Below are 21,101 nucleotides of genomic sequence, written 5' to 3' on the forward strand. Positions count from 1 at the left end.
TTTACTGCCGAAATCTGAGCTACTAAAGACGAGATGGATTTATTTTGTTTTTGAAGAAAATGCTTCCTCAACTCTACCAAAATTCGTTAATGTCTACACTAATCATTTACACCGGATTGCTTTGTGAATGAGGGTCAGTATAAAGCAGGTTTTGCTTTTTCTGTTCGTGATCCAGCTACACTGCAAGAAGAAGTAAGTATTACATGTTAGTTTTCCAAATTGCCTTTCTAAAATAGCTTCTTGGCACTCTGTAAGGCTAATGTTGCTAAAGCTACCATTTTCTGTCTGTCTTCACTGATGCTGCCTTCACGTGCTACCAGAATGATTGTGAATAGTGGGAGTTAATAAAATTGCATACAAAAACAATGTGAAGTCGACTGCTGGTATTAGTCGAGCTCAATATCACAAGTGGGACTTATAAAGTTTGTAATAGCATGCGATGGCACCATGAGTTATTTTTTATCGCACCGTGCTCTCATCTGTGTAATTAATAAAGTGCATTTTTTTAAGCACAGTTCAATCAGATGACTGACTTTTAAACCGAGTGTGTTGTCTGTAAAGATAACTGGCTTGTACTAATAGTGGAGTGTTTATTTGCAAAGGCTACCACCGGTATTGCCAGAGCTTGAGCTCCTGAAGCTCCGCCCTCTTCCCCCTGAGCACCAGCTGATTTGCATTTAAAGGCAAACACACGAAAATGGCGTGTTTTGGCTCATACCCTAAAAGTGGCTATTTTAACAAGCTATAAAAAAATTATCTGTAAGGTATTTTGAGTAAAATTTCACATACACACACTGGGGACATCAAAGACTTATTTAGATCTTGTGAAAAGTGGCATAAAAGGTCTCCTTTAATGTATGTGGTACATCAGTTGTCATTTGGATTTACACTGCATGAAAAGAGCTGTATACGGACAAATACGGGATGGGAAATCTCTGCTAAACTGTAGGTTTGCCAGATAAATGAATGGCAGAGTGCTTGGAAAGGTAATACACAGAAGTAAACTCATGAAACATCCAGAAACCTTACGTATGTGGATGTATATAGGAACTGGTGGAAGTTTCCAGGAATCCTTACAGCTGGTTGTGAGGAGGGGTGGGTGTGAGGTGTGTAGGGCTTTTTATATGTTAATTATCCCCAGGTAGAGGTGCCTTCTCTGATTCAGAGCTGGGGGGGGGGGGGGGTAACAATGTCTCGTAAAGACAGCACATACAGTATTGTGGAACATAAACACTGTTTGCTAAATACGTTTATTATTAATATAATTTAATTAGTCTATTTAAGAAACTTAGCATCATTCAAATTAACTGAAATTCAATGGACACAATTACCATTTTAATATGTGAAAATTATGTCTCTGACTTTTCATGTTTAATGTAGTCTAGAGGAATGCAACAAATGTTATTTCAGAATATATATTTCCAACACTTTGAAAAACATGTCTCCAACTGCCCTATGTCAGTATGTTGTGCACGTATCTCTCAATGCTGCATTCATTGTATAAAAGAAGCAGTTCAAATGAGACATTTTGTTTCAAAAACATCATGTAACACATTTTGCTAGCTAGGATGTTGATAAATTCAGTACCATATTCATAAGTCAGTGAAATTTAAAGCTGCTTGTTTTTGCTGATGTCTCATGATTTGAAGTTCACTGTTTCTATTGTTATTATGATTCTACCCTAACATTTCATTAAATCTTTTAAAATAGAAACAAAGAAAATCAATAGACAGGTCCATAATGTAAAAGTCTTTCACATGTGAATGCAAAACATGTTGGGTGATACAGACTGACAAACTCGGGTAAAAATATCTGCAGATACCTGTCAGCTACTGTACTTCTAGTCCAGAGGTGCCGAAACTAGGGCACGCAGGCCAAAGTTGGTCTTTTATAATATATCCGTGTCACATTTGACCCTGGGCTACAAAAACATAAGTAAACTCATAAGTAGCACATGTAGGTTATATTTGTAGCATTAGCAATAGCCAACAATACATTAAATGGATCAAAATAATTGATTTTTCTGTTGTTAAAAAATATTAGGATATTAAAAAAGTTCCATAAAAATAATAGTAATGTAAATATATTTATTGGTGTTTGTGTGAAGATCACTACATTTATCAAAAATATATTTATCATTAGTAGCCTAATATTTGTTGCTAAGGACTTCATTTGGACAACTGGGGATTTTCTCAAAATGTTTTTGTTTTTTATTGTTGTATCTCTGCCAAATATTTATAAAGTAAAACTCAAAAAAAAAAAAAAAAAAAAATTGTACCCGTATGACTGGTTATGTGGTCCAGGGACACATATTATAAATTTTATGTAAGTTTAATTGCTATATCAAAATAACTTATGGTATATCATATCAAGCGACACAGCCAAGCGACTTTCCGAAACACACCTTATCCCCTAAACACGCTTGTTAGTAATATAATTTAATTTGTTATTTTGACTGTTGCAAAAATGTTCTCAAATAAACAAAGTCAATAGACATGATTACCTTTTTAATGTGTAAAAATTACTTTATATGTCTGACTCTTCATGGGTTACATTAGTCAAGAGGAATACAACAAACATTGTTTTAGTATATCAAGAAAAAGGTTTATTGTAAAGGTTGACATTTACAGATAATGACAAAAATGAAAATAGTCATTAACAATGACAAAACAAATTTCTAAATCTCTACCACAGTGCATAGTGGAATTACAACCGAGACCTTCTCTTTAGTGTGACTTAACTGCACGGTTGATGTACTAAGTACACATCTGCCTGCAATACGCTCCACAGGGAGAAATGCTGCAGCAGTATCAGTCTGTTCCGGCCATTATGTCGGTGACGTAAGGGAATGCAACCAATGACATTACAGTATCATTCGCGCGAACACAATTTAAATTGTCGGCATTTTGTACGGAAGTCATTTTTTGCGAATTGCGACTTGGTGAAACTGACTATTGTTTGTGATGGCGTGTAAAAGAAACCTGAGTTTTACTACTCCCGTGAGTAATAGGGCTTTGCAACCAGCAACAAGCCCACTGAGCATAAATGGTTTAATGAAACAGCTGATCTCCGGTCAGAACGCTTTGTCTCGTCAGCTTGAGGGTTTGATGGAGAAGCAAGCTGCAAACACTGTTCTTCTCGAAGAGGCTATCCATCGTCTTTGTGTTCTTGAGCGAAAGTTTGACGAGCAAAGACCGCAAGAGGAACAAAGACCGCGGGAAGAGCCATTACATAAAAGGATAAAGAGGGCGCACAACGTGGGCATTGGGGTAAGTTGAGTTTTATTTTAGCGGACAATATAGTAGTAAACACCGCATTTTGCGGCCATCTTACCACGGGGAGCTCGCTCGCTCACTCGTAGTATTGTGTTTTAATGGTGCATGCACTTTTAAATAACCATAACTTGCTCCATTTTCTACCGATTTTCAAACGGTTTGGTTTTGTTATAAACGTTAGAGATGAACCTATGACACTTAGGGTGGCCATTCGTGCCAGTCCCGCCGGACACGCCCGAACATGTTTCAGGTGCGTTCTCCGGAAGTCGCGTTGGTCGACCGCATACGTCATCGAGGTTCTCACATTTCAATTAAAATACATTAGAAAATTAGGATTTATTTTTTTTAAGACATACAATCATTGTAGTTTCATTCTTACCTTGAAATGTAACGGTTGCTTTTCTGAAATTGAACCCGAAATATTAAACCTTGATGACGTATGAGGGTCAATTATTTTTGACCCTTTCGTTGTTGTAGTTGTCCGGCCTTTTAACAGTATGTCACGTCTGTAAGTTACACAACGTCGTTTGAAAACTTTTGTTTCCAGCCAATGTAACGTTATGTGTGCATGTATTAAAGCGTTTTTTCATTCAATGTTACAGGAAGTAACAGGAAGTAAGGCGCTTTCACAATTCGGAAAACAACCCACATAAATATGATCCGCAAACTGGGTAAGACTGCTGTTTTTCTGCTATGTTTATTTGGCCTTTGTGGGCCATGCTGTTTATGGGGTTTTACATATTCCTTTTAAATGTATTTAATGACACACTTCTCTCTTTCCACACAGAATAAGTTCGCCTCGTAACCAAGCAGTCATGACTTATCTGCTAGAGGAATTGAAAAACAACTTTTGCAGATGCAGACCCTGAGTGTATACAAGGTAATTTTAAAATGTTTGTTTAACAATTTTAATGTCCATAATTTTAGTCTCTTATATTTTGTCCATCTTATGATTTCAATAGTGTAGTTTCTGTCACTTATCTGAATTTTCTTTTATTCAGCGTGTTGCAAGACATACTTTGAAACACTTCGGAGAAAGTTTGAAATCAAACTGATCATGAGCTCCAATCACTTCCATAGTATTTTTTTTCTACTTTAAAGTCAATGGGGCTCATGATTGGTCGGATTATAAACATTCCATCTTTTGTGGTTATCAGAACCAAAGACATTTACAGGTTTGTAACAACATGAGAGTGAGTACATTGACAGAATTTTCATTTTTGAGTGAACTATTCCTTTAAGTTTGATACATTTCTGGGTGTTTTTAGTGGTTAACACATTGTGTGTTTTGCAGTTGCTGGATTCCAGGTCCAAGGTTGTTCAAACCGATGCAGAGAGAGAGCTTTGGCAGACTGCAACAGTGGAGCTGATGTCTGACGAGGAGGATGCCATTGTTGATGGAAGGCCAGTGTGGATTGTGAGGTCTCCATCTCACAGGAACCCACAATTGTCAGAACTTTGTGAGGAGCTTCAGCGCAGATTGGAGGCAGACATGCGCTACACTATTTTGCATCATCAGCGTGTTAAGGCTGATGGAAATGGACATGGACATGATGGACCTTCCTTTCTTCAACTTTAACTAAACTGCACTGGTTTTGCAATTTTAATAACTGCACCACAAACTGCACATTTTCACTTATTCTCTTCTATTTTATCTTATTCTTTGTATACTTATTAGGTTAGATTTATTTAGTTTCATATTCTGCAACTTATTTTCTTTTAATATTGTTTGTGTTTGCTGTGTTTGGTTACATTTTAAATACTTTGTGCTGTGTGTACATAAAGTAGTTTATTTAGTTTTATATTCTGTAACTGTTATAATATTGCTTATTTAGTAAAATTTTATAAAAGTACTTTGCTTTGTGTACATATTTCGTTTTATATTTTGTAACTGTTATAATATTGCTTGTGTTTAGTAAAATTTTATAAAAGAACTTTTTCCCCTGTACAGTTCCTATAGTTTTATTTATATATTTAATGCTTTAAGTGTTTTGGTTTAATTTTAATAAAATAAATTCTGAATCCATTCTGTTTTCCATTTTTGAGGGGGTTGGGTTGTATAGTGGGTGGGGTGGTTATGGTTTATTAACATAGCTGGCCAAAACCAATCAAGTCACTATACTATGAGGGCTTGGGTTGGGCTAAATGAAAACCGTGACCAATCAAATACTAGTTTTAGGAAATTGACAGGTCACTGTCCCAATAGTTGTCAGGGTTTGGGGTGTGTTTTTTTAAAACAACCAATCAATGTTGAGAAAAAACACCAATAAGGACAGCAGAGGTGTGTCAAGGTGTGAAGTGAAAGGGCTCTTGAGGTGTGAAAATGTCTCCTGACAACATTCTTCAGGGGATTACTTGCCATGGCAACAAATGGCTGCATATACCACGGGGATATCCCTTCAGCAAGATACATCCGAATTGGTATCATTACGGGAGTTTCCTAACTTGGTGGAATTAGAAGTTTACCCTCAGTTGAACTAGTAGATACTTCCGAAAATTAGTGGAGTATACAGGAGTTTCCTAGTACGGATACACCTCTTTTCATGCAGTGTTAGATGTCAACGACACCAGCGTTATTTACTTGAGGGTTACCTTTGAAACATTCACAGCTCACCTGTCTGTCTTGGAATATAGATAGGTTTATAGGTTTATTAGTCTGGATAAAGGTCAAATGATGACAACGTTTGAACATGACTTTTCTCTCTTCAGTCATCTCGAAAGACTCTCCTTGAAGTTCTACCTTCATTCTCTGCACAGATTCTGCTTCTACCAGAGGAGCCTGATGAGAAATTATATCATGTATTCACAATCTCTGTAAACATGTTATCTCAAAAATCTAGATGCATTATGATGAAACAAAATTTTTTGATTATACATTCGTAAACTGCTGATGGCAAACCTTGAAGTTAAAGCAGCGGTGAAACTCTTTCTCAGCTTTCTGCTGTAGCAGTAAAGTGCTCTGATTACCATCAACCAGATAAATGTTCATGACAAGGCTTTCACTGGGCTTGAGAAGACTTGCACACAGTTTGGCCTCAGATCCCGACTCGATCACTGCAGGAAACATCACTGTGAAAGATCTGTTGAAAAGTACCAATATTTAACCAGTATATGGAGGTTTACAAAAGTGCCAAACAGGATCAAAGGCAAGATCTAAATCAAAAAGGTTTAAATCCAATAAGCAGTTGTGCCACTTTAGTGTGCACTATTTGAGTCCAAAACTCTGCATCTTATGAATTACCTGCAATTCAGTTTAAGCAGCAACTATCTGTGCTGATAAAATACTTAAATTAAGTAATAATTTTCTGCTTAACATACTTTTCTATGCAAATATGCTAATAACCGGTTAGCATGTTGTAGAAAACAAAATGAGTGGAAACAATTGGTTACTGACTTCTTTTCAAAGAAAGGTTTTTACAAAAAGTTTCACAAACTAGAACACGAAATTTATAGTGCTAAACTGCTTGAATATCCCCGCGAATCCGCGATTGTTAGTGCTAAAAATGAACTGAGACAACCCATTGAAAGAGCAGAACATACACTTTCAGATGGCAATTTGGTATGTAATCTCAGGTAAAGGCTATATAAATAAACTGTACACTAACAGTGCTGTTTGCATACAACACACCATTATAATAGCGTAATTTTGAAACATGTTTAATTTTAAATTAATAGGCTATAATATCTAAAATTAGCAATAGTAGACTAATCAGTGTCATAGGTAGCTTGTTAGCTCATTGGTAGCTAAAGGTGAAACTCGAACAATTAGAATATTGTGCAAAAGTTCATTTATTTCAGTAATTCTAATATATAATATAGTTAATATATTAATATTGGTATGATGGTATAACTAATATATTATATAGACTCATTACATGCAAAGTGAGATATTTCAAGCCTTTATTTGTTTTAATGTTGATAATTATTTATGGCTTACAGCTTATGAAAACCCCAAATTCAAAATTAGGATATTGTGAAAAGGTTTTCATAGCTGTAAGCCATAATCATCAAAATTACAACAAATAAAGGCTTGCAATATCTCACTTTGCATGTAATGAGTCTATGAAATATATTAGTTGAAGTAATGTAGCGTAATAAAAATAAATGTTCTCTCAATTAAAATTGAGACTATATACCAGACTATGATAAGAAAGTCTGAGATGATGACTTACAGTAAGCACGTATGGCATTAACATTAGGCTACCTTCAGTGGCATTTACTGAGAACACTCCAATGTCACATGAGCTATCTGTTCCTTTTGTCTTGATCATTCTGGAAATAAAATATGACTGAATCAAGTCTTGTTTGGTTATCATACAGTACACAGTTTGTTCATGTAGCTTTTTTCTTTCATATCAAAGCGTAAATACACATAGAAAATGTATCCTTATGGCACGGCTGACACAGAAGAGCGTAAGCTGCGTTCAGCTCATATTCTCCAAAATGACACTACGGTGATGTGGAGAGACACAGAGGAGACAAATTGTTGAATAAAGTCGTTATTTTTGTTTAATTTGTGTACAAAAAATATTCTCGTCGCTTCATCATGTTACGGTTGAACCACTGATGCCAAATGGAGTATTCTGACGATGCTTTTCATACTTTTCTGGACCTTGACCGTGTATTTTACTTGGCAGTCTATGGGACAGTCACAAGCCTCCCGGTTTTCATTCAAAATATCTTAAACTGTGTTCCGAAGATGAACAAAGCTTTTACGGGTTTGGAACGACATGGGGGTAAGAGATTAATGACAAAATTTTCATTTTGGGGTGGTATCCCTTTAAATGTACTTAACTATTGAAAGTAAAAGTACAAAAATGGAAAAGTAGCAAATAAATGTATAAAAAATGACAGAAAGGACAGATGATGAGTCTGAGGGAGGTAAGACTTGATAAACAAACTTCATTTTCAGCCATCAGAGTCAGGTCCCAGACATCAGATGAAAAAGCATTAAATCCCAGGAAAACCTCTGTCAAATCTATGGAATTGCACTAGCCTATTGCAGTGAAAATAAACACATTTTTGTGTTCTGTAGAACTGTCTTATGAAATGAAGATTTATTTTTATATGCTAAAGATTTATTGTGACTAGATTCAGAAAATCTGAGCATATCACACCAGTCCTCAGGTCTTTACATTGGCTTCCAGTTACATTTAGGATTGATTATAAAGTACAGTAGTATTATTTGTTTATAAATCACTCAATGGCTTACATTGCAGATGTGCTTACTGAATATAAATCGATAAACAGATCAAATATAAACAGATCATTACGAACACGTCAGTTAGAAATACCAGGTGTTCACTAAAAACAAGGGGAGTTTGCTTTTAGCAATTATGACACACATAGTTGGAACCAGCTTCCAAACAAGATCAGATGTGCTCCAGCAGTATAGCCACATTCAAATCCAGACTCACAACACATCTGTGCATGTAGCTGTGCATTTACTGAATGAGCACTGTACTATATATGACTGATTACACTGTATGTTTCCTCTTTTTTATTCTAAACAGTATTAATACATTTTGAATCATTTTTTTTATTGTAATTATTTTGATTTGTTTTTTCCCCCCATTTATAAAACACTTTGAAATGCCATTATTTATGAATTGTGCTATATCAATATCCTTGCCTAGCCTAACACTTAATTTTCTTACTCTTATTTATGACAACATTAACAGTTGGCAGTAATTATGGCTGCTGAATGTTCATGTGAAGTATGATAAAGACACAAATAAATATGTTCATAAAGCATTAAAGTATACATTTACTTTCCCTTGTGCTTGTTGCAGTGTAGAAATAGTGGGTTACCCAAGTTTGTATAGTTCATTGTGTTGTAAACTTATTGCATGCAAGAAAGAAAAGTGATATGAGCAATGGGGGGCATGTGCCCCAGTACAGCTATTTGTCAAGCAACTCTTCTGGATCGAGGGCCTGTCGTTATAAACTTCCCACGTTCACCTCAAAATGGAAGCAGGGATTCCCCCGAGGGGAAATGCTTAGGGAAGTTTGCAAGGACGTGTCTAATGGCTCATTGAATCATTAATAAAACTGATTCGTTCAAAACACATATTCATTCAGTAACGTATCACCACTTTGTGTCACTCAGACTGAGACTCGGTTATGCTGTGGTTTTATTTAGAAATTTATGTGGGTAAAATAAAGGAAAAGCAAACAATTATTGACAATATTGTGTAAAATGTAACTTACAATGTTAACTTGTTGTTTATTCAACTGTTGTATAAAATGAATGTCATGTTCGCAGTCGTGCTGATATTTGGGAAAATGGTACTCTGCTCGTATGATAATGTGATATAACTAGATCATATAGTATAAATAGAGACAATACTCATTGGGTCAAAATTGTCCGTTTATCTTGAATTGCATACGTCACGCAGTAAAAGCATGCAAGAGACAGTAGCTTGTAGTAATGTTCTAAAAACCGCATAGGATCACACAGAGGTAAGCTTCCCTAAACAAATCTCACTTCTTAAGCTTATTTCTCATCTGTGACTGCCTTACCAAAACGTCATCTTTCATATTATTTTAACTGATTGAGTGAGAAAATGTAATTTGTCATAATCTTTTTCCTCTTCTCACACTTTTCTACAACTTTTCATCTCCAACAGACTCCATTCGTCCTTTTGTACATAGTTTCTATTCACACAAAGTGCAAATAAAATGTGAGAAATGTTCACATACCTATAAGATCATCAATATATTTTGTAATCTTTATTTCTGGGTCTTTTTGTCAACGATTTTAAGGAAAAATACACTATTTATTTTCCTGACATTTTTTACAATGAAAAGTGTGTTGAGTTTGTTTGGGATTTATTTAAATGAAGCCTGATGAAAGTAATAACTTTTGAACTGCTGGTTTCATTGAATATAAAATGATTTTGCCCTGAAAAAGTATAATCAACACTGGACAAAACAGTGAAACATTTAACATTTAGTGAGAAATTAGCTTCTTCATCCAAGCTGCAGAAGTGAAGCATGACACTTCATTCACAGTGGGACGAGTACTCGGTCTCTGACTGATCACCTGAGGGAAATGTTGATATAGAGAAATTAGTTTTAATAGCAACGTATACTTTTGAATCACATAATAATAACAGAGAAAATGGCACATAAAATCTTACTTGTTTGGTAGTAATCATAGACTTTAATCACAGCTGGTTTGAGATTCTTCACTGGAAGAATCTGTTTCAATTGTATCTGAAGATTTACTGGAATATTTTGTTGAACCTGCAGGATGTTAAACAGGATCATGGAAATTTAAGATTTTAGATAAAATGGGAATGAATCACTGAAATTATCATATGAATGTGTCTTTTTTTCTCACCTCTTTCAGATACACAATGACATGATCATCCTTAGAATCGAGCCGCTCCACAAGCGATGTTGTTGAAAGGCGTTGAGGTTCAAGCTGTGTGGGAAAAGTGATTTTAAAAAAAGAAGATATGTATTATTTGTCACGGACCCAGAACTAAAAATATATTCCATCTTAGATTCACAGTGTGTATCAAATCTAATAATGAATCATTTTACAGTTAAACGCACCAATGATGTATCAGCTGTGAATCCTGATAAGAGTTTAATATCCACAATGACCATGTTAGATCTTGCCTGTGGACCATTGTATCTGGAAAAGGGAAAATATGAACCATCAGAGTTAATGTTGAATAAAACAAAGCCATAACCATAATCATGTTTTACAGCATAAAGTTGCTATTCTTACTTCACAGTGAAATTTAACAGTAGGTATTGCCCAAAGGTTTTCTTGCAATCCTCAATCTTAGCATCAATGCTCAATGTTTTAGCTTCAGTAGGAGTGGGAATGTTGTAGAACTGAGCCACCTGAGGGAGTAAAAAAAAAAAATAAATAATAAAAACCTTTATAATCCATCTCACAGCAAACCAACCACAAAAGCTAAGAGAGGAAAGTTTGTGAGGCTGAACCCTCTACAGACCTGCACAGACACACATGTTGAGCCCTTCACTTCAATGCTGTATTTGGCTGGAACGTTCTGCAGCTGCTTCTCCTGGTACAGTAACTTGTTGTCCTGATTGACATCAAAGTGGTGAGTGTCTGCTGCTGACTGTACAGTCACTGTGCTGGAGCCGTCAGAGCTGAACACTTTGGTGGCATACAAAGACAGAGCCTGAAGAGCCACCACTGTGTCCTGAGAAATAAATGTGTTCAGTAATTTGACTTTTACCCATTATTCAGCAATCATGTGTTTGATTCGAGTAGTTTGAGTCACCTGTGTGGAGGAGAATCCTCCATAGGCATTCTGCTGCTTCACAAGCCAGCTGACAATCCTGTTAGCAAATCCCAGATCAGTTGTATTGAGTGAATCTGCAGTGAGAACAGCTAGCAGCACATATGAGCTGATCTCCACGGCCAGAGAATCAGAGTCAACAGATCCAGACTGAGACCAGTGGAGATGAGACCCTTTAGGACACATGGACAAAAGAGACACCAGTAATTCAACGAGCATGAAAAGACAACAGAAATTCACCAGAAAAAAAAATCTCTTACCATCTGAAATGGCAACATCCTCCAGTTTCTTCAAAAGCTGCTGTCTAGTGTCTGTGTCTTTAGCCAGACTGAAAGTGTAGGCGAGCAGAGCAGTGGTGTAAGTGTTTTTGACATCCTTAACGACGGACTTTAAACATGACAAACCTTTACTAACGACAAGATCCTGAGACAAAAACAGAGAAACAGCAACTGTGAGTGTTATTTTTCTATGAGTTTATACTGTGTTTCCTGTAGATGAACTTACTGTGACTGGAGTTTCCAGTTCAAGCAGTGATGCAGTAATGTAGGCAGTCATAGTAACATTATCATTCACTCCACCCTGGAATGAAGGAGAAACAGAAATAAAGACAAATATTAAATTTATTACCAGATCTGGTGTCTATTGATCACAACAAACATTGAAAAAAAAAATAGCACACCTTCATTCTGTTGTTGAACAATGTTCCCTGTTGGATAAAACAGCCGTCTGAATCCCGTCTGCTTATTAACCATTTCTTTGCACTCAGAATAATTTGTGGATCAATAAATATGTATTTCTGTGCTTTGCCAAAAGACCTCAGGACAAAGGCAGTCAACCTGGTGGTGTGGTAATTTAATTATTAGTTCCAGTAATGTAACTCAAATGATAACTCAAAATCAACTCACTTTAAAAAATATGGAAGACAAACTATATAATATTTTATACAGGATGCCTGGGTTTATTAAATTAACTTATTTGTTTTGATGAAAATAAGAGTGAACCGTTTTTACCATGTATTCTCATCACCATGTCCAAATGTGCTGTATGCACCACTGTAATGTCTGTAGTTCAGCTGTCTCTGGTATCCTGTTGAGTTTGACAGTGAATAAATGTTTGGGTTCATCAAGTTTTTCTTAAATCTAATGTATTGTGAGTTAATTTCTCAGTATTTTCTTGATATGATTGATTTCTCTCACCACTCTTAAGGAAGCCGGTGGCTCTCTCTCTGATGACTGAGGTGAGCTGCTCTGTTTTTTCCAGATACTGCAGAATGTAAATATTGGGAGAAAGAATTGCCATGTTTTGTTCTCCACAGCCGTATGGCATACGTAGTAATCCGTGAAGATTTGTCAGTGCACGACCTAATATGTCTCCTACAAACCAAACACCAATGAAACACTACATTTTAGAAACCCAATTTCTGCTTGTATATGTACTGATTTCCATACCAATTTACTAATTTCTGCTTGTATATGAAAATGTTACCAATGACTGAAACAGAGGATCTGGCTGATCCCTCTATCACATCTTTAGGAAGAGTCAGATCCACTTCTTCTGAGAGAGTGTCGCCTGTAAACCAAAAAGAAAGAAACACATATCAGTGATCAGCAGAGAAACACTATGATGCTAAATATTGTCTGCGTACAAACCCTTTGGACACAGTAACCAGCTGTAGGTCTTTGTCTTTTCAGTTCCTTCAGCCTGCAGCATAAAACAGTAACATCAACACATCATACTGACATACAGTAAGCAGCATTAGGATCATGAATAAATGACATCTAAGAGCCATTTGACGTGCACTGACCTGTACAAGCAGACTTCGTGTGACTGTGTCAATGCGTCCTCTCTCTGGCACGCTCACAATCTCATTGTCACACACAGTCTGGGACGCCTCTGCCTCTGCACTGACTGTAATATTCAAGACTCCTACAACACAAAGACATGTACGTGAAGATACAACAGACACAAACACTGAGAAACAATGATTCAGACTGGAAAACTCACCAAGAACAGAAGGAGTGAGGATCCATTTAAAGGTTTTTCTTCCATTAGCACACAGACAGGATGAATACTGGTCATCAGAGGAGGCTTTGAGAGTGTAGTCTGAGGAAGGAGCTGGAGTCACTTTAACCTGTCAATCAAACACACATGATTAGTGGCATATTTGATATGATTGGATAAGACTGAGTCTGAAGTCTCACCATAATGCACTTGGACAGATAATTGAAGACAGTTGCCTTCAGCTCAAATATCTCCCCACGGATGATGGAGTAAGGCAGAGAGAGCTCCAGGAAGAAGGGCTGGAAAACTGTCAGCTGAGCAGGAGAAGCCAGACCCAGACCTTTGGAGGACAGACAGAAGGCCTCCGTCTGCCAAGAGGTGATTGTGTCAGGAACCGTGACAGGAACCTGAGCTGATCCAGAGTCCCTGTTGTGCAGCACAGTATAGTAAAATGCAGCGTAAACTTCCAGGGGCTGGACATTGAGATGGTAGACGTGTACAAGTGTCTGGATGTTCACATAAACAATAAATTGGATTGGTCATTTAACATTAGTGTTTTGTACAGGAAGGGCCAAAGCCACCTTCAACTGAGATTGATTAGCTTTGGTGCATGTAGGTTACTATGTAAAAAAGGTTATGATAATGTAGTTGCATCAGCAACTTTCTTTGCTGTCGTCTCCTGGAGTGGTGGAATCACAGAAAATTACAAGATAAGGCTTAACAAACTGATAACTGAGTGTTACCAGAGATTATATCAGAATATCTTAGCACTGGGGCTTGGTTCTGACACTCTTATAGGACCAGTTTTACCTAGTTATTTATCCATATTCAGAAAATTGTATTTATTTATTTTTATTTAGAAGCACAGTACTTTTCAGTGAATGTCAATATTCATGATGTTTATTTTGTATATTCAGTCGTCATTATTGTACTGTTTTAAGTGTTTTTTATATATGTATTTTAGTATGCTTAAGTTGTTTTTTTTTTCTTCTTCATTCTATTTTGTGTTTTTTGTTTGTTTGTTTGTTTGGGTTTTTTTGTTGTTGTTTTTGTCTATGCTGCTGTAATGTCTAAATTTCCCCTTGGTTTTATAATGTGGATGTGTAATGGTTATTGTTTCAAAATTAATTGCGATTTAATCACATCCAAAATAAAAGTTTTTGTTTACATAATATGTGTGTGTTTGTTATGTGTATATTTATTAACAATTAATTGCGATTTAATCACAGAAGAATATGTTAAGTTTATATATTAAAATATATTTATATATAATATAAAATATAAGAATATAAATATATAAATGTATATACATGTAAATATTTTCTAAATATATAATTTATGTGTGTGTATTTATATATACATAATAAATATACCCTGTACACATACATATATTATGTAAACAAAACTTTTATTTTGGATGTGATTAATCGTGATTAATCATTTGACAGCCCTAGTATAAAATAAAGTCTTATTTTATTCTATCTTACCTCGCAATGTGCCACTTACAAAGTCTGTTAAGTATATCCTTAAATATATGGTCTTTATGACATTTACATACCCCACTTCAGTGAGCTGCCAAATCCATGTTTCTGGGAAAAAGGTACGAACTGTCTCCAGTTGAGCAGATTCTCGAGCAGATACTCGATTTTCAGAATACTTCCTCCCTGAAAATTATAAGAACTTTTATATGAAAAAGTATGAACTGATTCTTAGTAAATTCCCCCATCAGTCACTATTTATGCATTTACTCGTGTACAACATTTTTTGTTTGTTTATCCATCTGAATCCATTTTAGACATAACACTAAGAAACTGCTATTTCAACAACAGCAGTACAAAGTGATAATCCAGTGACATGATTTCAGGATCCCTTAAACATTTTCTGCAATTTAGGCCTATATGTAACAACAAAACATTCATCATATTACAAATTTCAAGTAGACGTACCTAAGTGAAAACCTCTGTTATAAGTTACACCATAGTATGTCAGACAAAGGGGTTGTCTCACATGCAAATTTGTTGCCATTTTCAATCCCACGTTCTGTCAAACAGCAATTATAAATGACATGAAATGAAATTGAATGGAAATTGAAAAACAAAGTAAATTAAAATCTATATTTCTTGGGAATGGTGTAATACTAAAATACTATTTTTATCTTTATTTTCATTATATCCTACTTTCTTCTCTTTATAAGTAATGTCAACAATTTTATAAATAGTTTATAAAATTTGATGGTTACCCGCAAGCTGTCATAAACATGGTCTAGTGACACATCACGACGAGGTCTAACTTCCAGGCACTCTGGTGTATCCACGGCATTATAAGGATAACCTGATACTGACTGTACTGGCAGCAGGTTAAAGATCTGTGATGAGATTAAAAACATTGACCAATGATTAAATACACTATTCTAAAAACTTGTCATTGGAAGTATCAATCTTTAGTAATGAATGCTTTTTACAGTTAGATTTTCCATTTTAACCATGTGAGGTATACAATTAAACCTTGTCAGTATCCAGATGTTTTCCTGGTTTCAGGATCAGGACGCTCTGATCTACAGCACTGAGGCCACACAGTGAACCAGGCTGAGCTGAGAGCTGGAGAGTGTTTTTTTCACCAGGAACAGCTGTAGTCGGAGAAAACTGCAGAGAAACCTATGACAACAACATAGGAATGTTCCATTTTAGTGTTGCTATGATAAAAATGGAGCCATTTTGCAGTGTTAAAAAAGATAGTTATATCTAAATGATCTCAGAACTTTTTGTATACCTTGTTTTTGAAACACTTCTCAGTCATGAAATCTCTGCTACCAGCAGCAACATTTTCACTGGGTAGAACACAGTAAGCCAGAATCTGCACTGCAGGAGCCAGATCTACACCAATAGACTGTTTGAATGACACTGTGCCACTTGCTGCTCCATTAGAAGACTTCACTTCAACTTTTTCATATCCATGATGAACAATCACTCCTCTGGACAAGACCTGAAACAGACAGATGACACTAATTTCACAAATTGAAAATCTCAGAGGAAAGCATCACTGTAATACTGTAAATAGCCAATGGACATGCAGCAGTTGTACTCACCATATAAACAATGTCAGTTTTGAAGTCTTGAACAGTCTCTCCAACAAAATAATACTTGATGGTCACTGTAAACTCAGCATCACACTTCAATGGTTGCTCAATATTCTCTATAATCAGTTCACTTAATGTTGGGGTGTATGGCGTGTCTGTTCGGAGAAGCTGAATTGTTTTTTCTTCTGTAGAGAAGTAAGGCTTTTTAAAGCTTTGATAATGAAACTCTGGATATGCACTTGCCTGAATAACAAAGAATGTCCAGTTATTTTCAATTACCAAAGACATCAATTGATCAAACACGGTGCACAAACATTATCATACCATTAGAGTAATATCTTTTTCAGGAAGACTAGATGTATTAAGAGAGAAGCTGGCCAGCCCATCACTGTCTGTAGTGAGATTTAAGAGCAGTTTTGAGGTCCACCTTTTACCCGCCAAAAGATAAACCTCTTTGTTTTGAAGAGGTGCTCCCTTTAAATTCACAATTTTGATCTGTTCAACAGAAAAAAAGAAAAAAACTCAGACTATATTTCAATACAGCTCACTATTAATGTAAAAAGAAATAAGACATACTTTCCCCTGTATAATTGACCCATGCTCATAAATTTTGGGTAGCTCAGTAAACATAGCTTTACCAAATTCATATGTCAGAGTTATAGTTTCAGATTTCTCCATGGTGTTTTCTGAGAAAACAAACAAACAATTTAATGTAATTGTTTAATATTACTGTTAATATTAATATTAACATAAATATATTTTTTCGAAGTTCTGCTTGGATGCGAGTTCTGCTTGGATCTGTCACCTGTTCCTTCTTCTGTTACATTCACTTTTACAGTAAGTTGTTCTTTTAGAAATCTCTCGTTTTTAGAATTAAAAAAGACTGATGTGTTCAAAGTAAAGGAGGCACAGCCCGTCGCACTTATCTGCAGACAGAGCACAAACACATCCATTAAAAACATCCAATACAAAGAATGTTTTTTTTTTTAATGCATTATTAAAGAATGCAGTCACACACCTCAGTAGTTTCAACCAAACATGGTGAAATCAAGTCTGTTTGAGAAACGTGTCTCAAATATTCCCGACATACTTCCACTCTTGCTTTACCAGCCACTGGTTTACCAAATGTGTATCTATAAAGTACATGCTTTGAGTGATTAAGGATATCATAATAAAAAATCATAATAAAATTATATTTTAGAATTTTTATGCAATAAAACAGAAGAACCCTTCACTTACTTTCCACAAACCTCCATATTCATATCACTATCACCAAAAGTTACTTCTTTTGGAGCTTTCATGGTCATTTCAAATTTAGGTAAAACTGGAAATTAATTACAGGGAATCAATTAAAACAGTTCTGAATAAGATTTAACTATGCAAAAACATTCTGTGATATCGTCACTTACCATACTTCTTCACATCAAAATAATGTGTGATCGCCCGTTCACCAATATAAGCCTTCAGTTTATAAATGCCTTGACGGGCCTCTGGGTTCAGCTCATGAGAAAGCTGCAATATCCACCTTGTTGAGGAAATATTTTTCCACTGACCAATCCTGTTATTCTGATTGTCCTGTTTGATCCCAGAGAACACACAGTGCCGATATAGCTTAGCTTTATCATCTACATATCCTGACCATTATTAATAATCTGTAATCACTGAATACATAATAACTGCAAGTACAACAAACATGTGAAATGCAAATTCAATCAAATTTTTGTTGTGCATGACATGAATGGCTGTAAAAGATGGGTACCATGTACTTACCTCCAGCACGACTGTACTGTACTAAAAACATACAAACAAACAAAAAATTAATTCAAATTATTATTATTTTTTTAATCCATTGCAAATAATATATTTATTGCAGGGTGCATTAGTGGTATAGTGCACAGAAAATAACTATTTTTAAAATATATATATTTATTGCTTTTGCTTGATACAAACCTTCTGATCAAAGGGTACAAAATTTCTATCCATGGTGACAACTCTGAAATTCACTGTGAAATAAGTGATAGGTTATAACATTTGAATCTAATTTGAAAATTAATTCAGTTTGATTAAAGAAACACTGACTAAATTAAATCTACTTACTTCATAAATACCAGACAGATTAGATAGTATAGATAGAAAACAATGTCATTTCCAAAATAACTCGTATGTAGTACAAGTGAATATGTGAGCAGACCACACATTTTAAAGTAATTCTTCAGAAATTGCATTAGAGATGTGTATAGTTATATATTTATAGTGTTATAGTTACTTATGTAATGTAGGCTACATAGATGAATGTGTGAGTAACAGTTTAGATATAGAATAGTTGTTCATTTTAGGGGTAAATTTAAAAAAGAGCTTATCTGATATATTTGACAATTAAAAAAAATATTTTTTAAGATAGTTTTGGTTTATTAGCTTTATATACTTAGTACTATCAGATGCAAATAAAACAAAGTAGTATGGAGCAGCCCAGTGGCTTGGGGTGTGGCTGCTGTGGGCTGTATCTATTGTGCCCAACGGTGCTAATGCTCTTTCACTAATGACATCCCTTTAAAACACCATCAACAGTGTGAAACAAACTAAACAACCTCACTATACACAGAACTTCAAATCTCAAAAATGAACTACTCACCTGTCTGTCCTGGAATATAGATGGGTTTATCAGTCTGGATTAAAGTCAAAGGGTTGTAACGTCTGAACAAGACTTTTCTCACTTCTGTCATCTTGAAGTTCTTCCCCTGAAGTTCCACCTTCATTGTCTGAACTGATTCTGCTTCTACCAGAGGTGTCTGTTGGGTGATATGTTATTTTAAATCTTGACTAAAGTGTTCAGTGATGTGTGAATGCACATTTCTTGCTGGCAAACCTGAATGTTAAAGCAGCGGTGAAACTCTTCCTCAGCTTTCTCCTTCAGGAGTAAAGTGCTCTGATCACCATCAACCAGATAAATGTTCATGACAAGGCTTTCATTGGGCTTGAGAAGACTTGCACACAGTTTAGCCTCAGATCCCGACTCGATTACTGCAGGAAACGTCACCATGAAAGACCTGTTGAGAGATATCATAGCATAAAGAGATTTGCTTGTCCACAGTTCTACCACTTTTGTATTCCAATACATATTCTAGAACTTTCTGCACTTCAGTTTAAGCAGTTCCCATGTGTGCTAATATAGTATTTTTATTTTTAAATGAAATTATTGCATGGTATAGTTGAGAAAACTTTCAGCATTTTAAGGATCCTATTCAAGTGCAAATTTCACAAAAAAAGATTGCTTTAGTTTAACTAAATATTTCTATGTAGATATTACAAAGACATTACTAAACAGTTATCATTCAAAGTTACTTACGGCCCTGAGGCTTGTCCATGGACAGAAAGGAAGAGGAAAGAAACTAAAAGGAGCCCTTTCCAAATACACAGCGCATTGAAAGCCATGATGAACGCTGATCGTGCAGAACACACTATAAACAAAACTTTGACCGTGTCTTTATTTTAAAGGAAACTTGTCCCAAACAAGCTATTGAGAAATTATTTGCATTCCTCATCAAATTAATAATTAATTTCTGGAGTTCTATTTGTTAATCCTAGTAATCTAATATCAGATCATTACTTAACATGTCTTCCCAATCAGTGCTTTGGGCCACTGTGCAAAGGTCTCAAGACATTGCTTAACTACTTCTTCAAACATCATGCACAGTTTGAATCAATTCAATTCAAAAACAAGTAATTAGTGCCAGATATCGTCCAAGGATGAAACATATATATTTGTTTACACTGTGAAATATAAACAATATAATAGAAACATTTGAAAAAAAAAAAAAAAAACACATGAGTTTGCCTTCATATTTAGTTTTTAATATTGTTTCATCATCATGCATGTTGCAATCAGTGAAAAACCATGGTCACTGACCTGCTGGCCCTGTTTAAACAGCACACTCACATATGTGTAAAGGAGGAGCTACTGGTCAGTTTGTATTAGAAATCAATCTGAGCAGTTTTTCAACCATTTTTAAAATAAAACATCAATATCAAGTAACAAGTACAAACGTGCATTTTAAGTACTTTTCAAGTAAAAACTTTTTACACCTAAAGAACTTGCCCTCTCATGGAGGTTGCCATGTTAAGATCACAAACCTGCATTTAAGATCACATTCCTGCTTTTTGACAGTAGTTAAACAAACTTGGAAATATAGTAACCTTCCTAAAATCTGGATTTTGTTCACCAAAAAGCTATTGCCATTGCAATATCATGACAAAGTGAGTCATTGTTAGTGTTGGGACATTTGTGTAATAAAAAAAGTAGTAGTAATCTCTTATTGGCCTGTTTAGCCAATAAAATAAACAAAATAAACAAAACCCCTGTAAATAAAAAAAAAAAAAAAAAAAAAAAAACACACATTATACAGATACGATGTGTCATTGCATTTGGTAGATTAGACTTTCAAGAAAACATTTGCAAATGGTTTG

General features: G+C 35.3%; 1 protein-coding gene and 1 long non-coding RNA gene across 2 annotated transcripts; one reads left to right on the forward strand and one right to left on the reverse strand.

The window, feature by feature from the left end:
* Nucleotides 1-2,217: 2,217 nt before the first annotated feature.
* Nucleotides 2,218-4,274, forward strand: LOC122139808. The gene is made up of 3 exons (XR_006156554.1): nt 2,218-3,269; nt 3,878-3,946; nt 4,063-4,274. It is a non-coding gene; the product is annotated as an uncharacterized LOC122139808 (long non-coding RNA).
* Nucleotides 4,275-9,632: 5,358 nt separating this feature from the next.
* Nucleotides 9,633-20,143, reverse strand: LOC109096700 (alpha-2-macroglobulin-like). Its single transcript, XM_042739427.1, has 34 exons — nt 19,984-20,143; nt 19,504-19,684; nt 19,270-19,426; nt 18,588-18,640; nt 18,408-18,428; nt 18,047-18,212; nt 17,877-17,961; nt 17,656-17,770; nt 17,443-17,563; nt 17,214-17,323; nt 16,962-17,132; nt 16,647-16,880; nt 16,331-16,543; nt 16,066-16,215; nt 15,801-15,926; nt 15,508-15,601; nt 15,120-15,225; nt 13,762-13,987; nt 13,565-13,691; nt 13,365-13,486; nt 13,210-13,261; nt 13,046-13,129; nt 12,757-12,933; nt 12,571-12,646; nt 12,240-12,396; nt 12,065-12,139; nt 11,821-11,983; nt 11,543-11,733; nt 11,249-11,461; nt 11,017-11,135; nt 10,839-10,920; nt 10,621-10,704; nt 10,418-10,523; nt 9,633-10,320 (listed from the first exon to the last, which is right to left on the reverse strand). The coding sequence occupies exons 1-34, from the start codon at nt 20,067-20,069 to the stop codon at nt 10,280-10,282; spliced, it is 4,284 nt and encodes a 1,427-aa protein (XP_042595361.1). The 5' UTR covers nt 20,070-20,143; the 3' UTR covers nt 9,633-10,279.
* Nucleotides 20,144-21,101: the final 958 nt, after the last annotated feature.

This window comes from Cyprinus carpio, chromosome B15 (assembly GCF_018340385.1).
Source record: "Cyprinus carpio isolate SPL01 chromosome B15, ASM1834038v1, whole genome shotgun sequence".
NCBI classification, from domain to species: domain Eukaryota; kingdom Metazoa; phylum Chordata; class Actinopteri; order Cypriniformes; family Cyprinidae; genus Cyprinus; species Cyprinus carpio.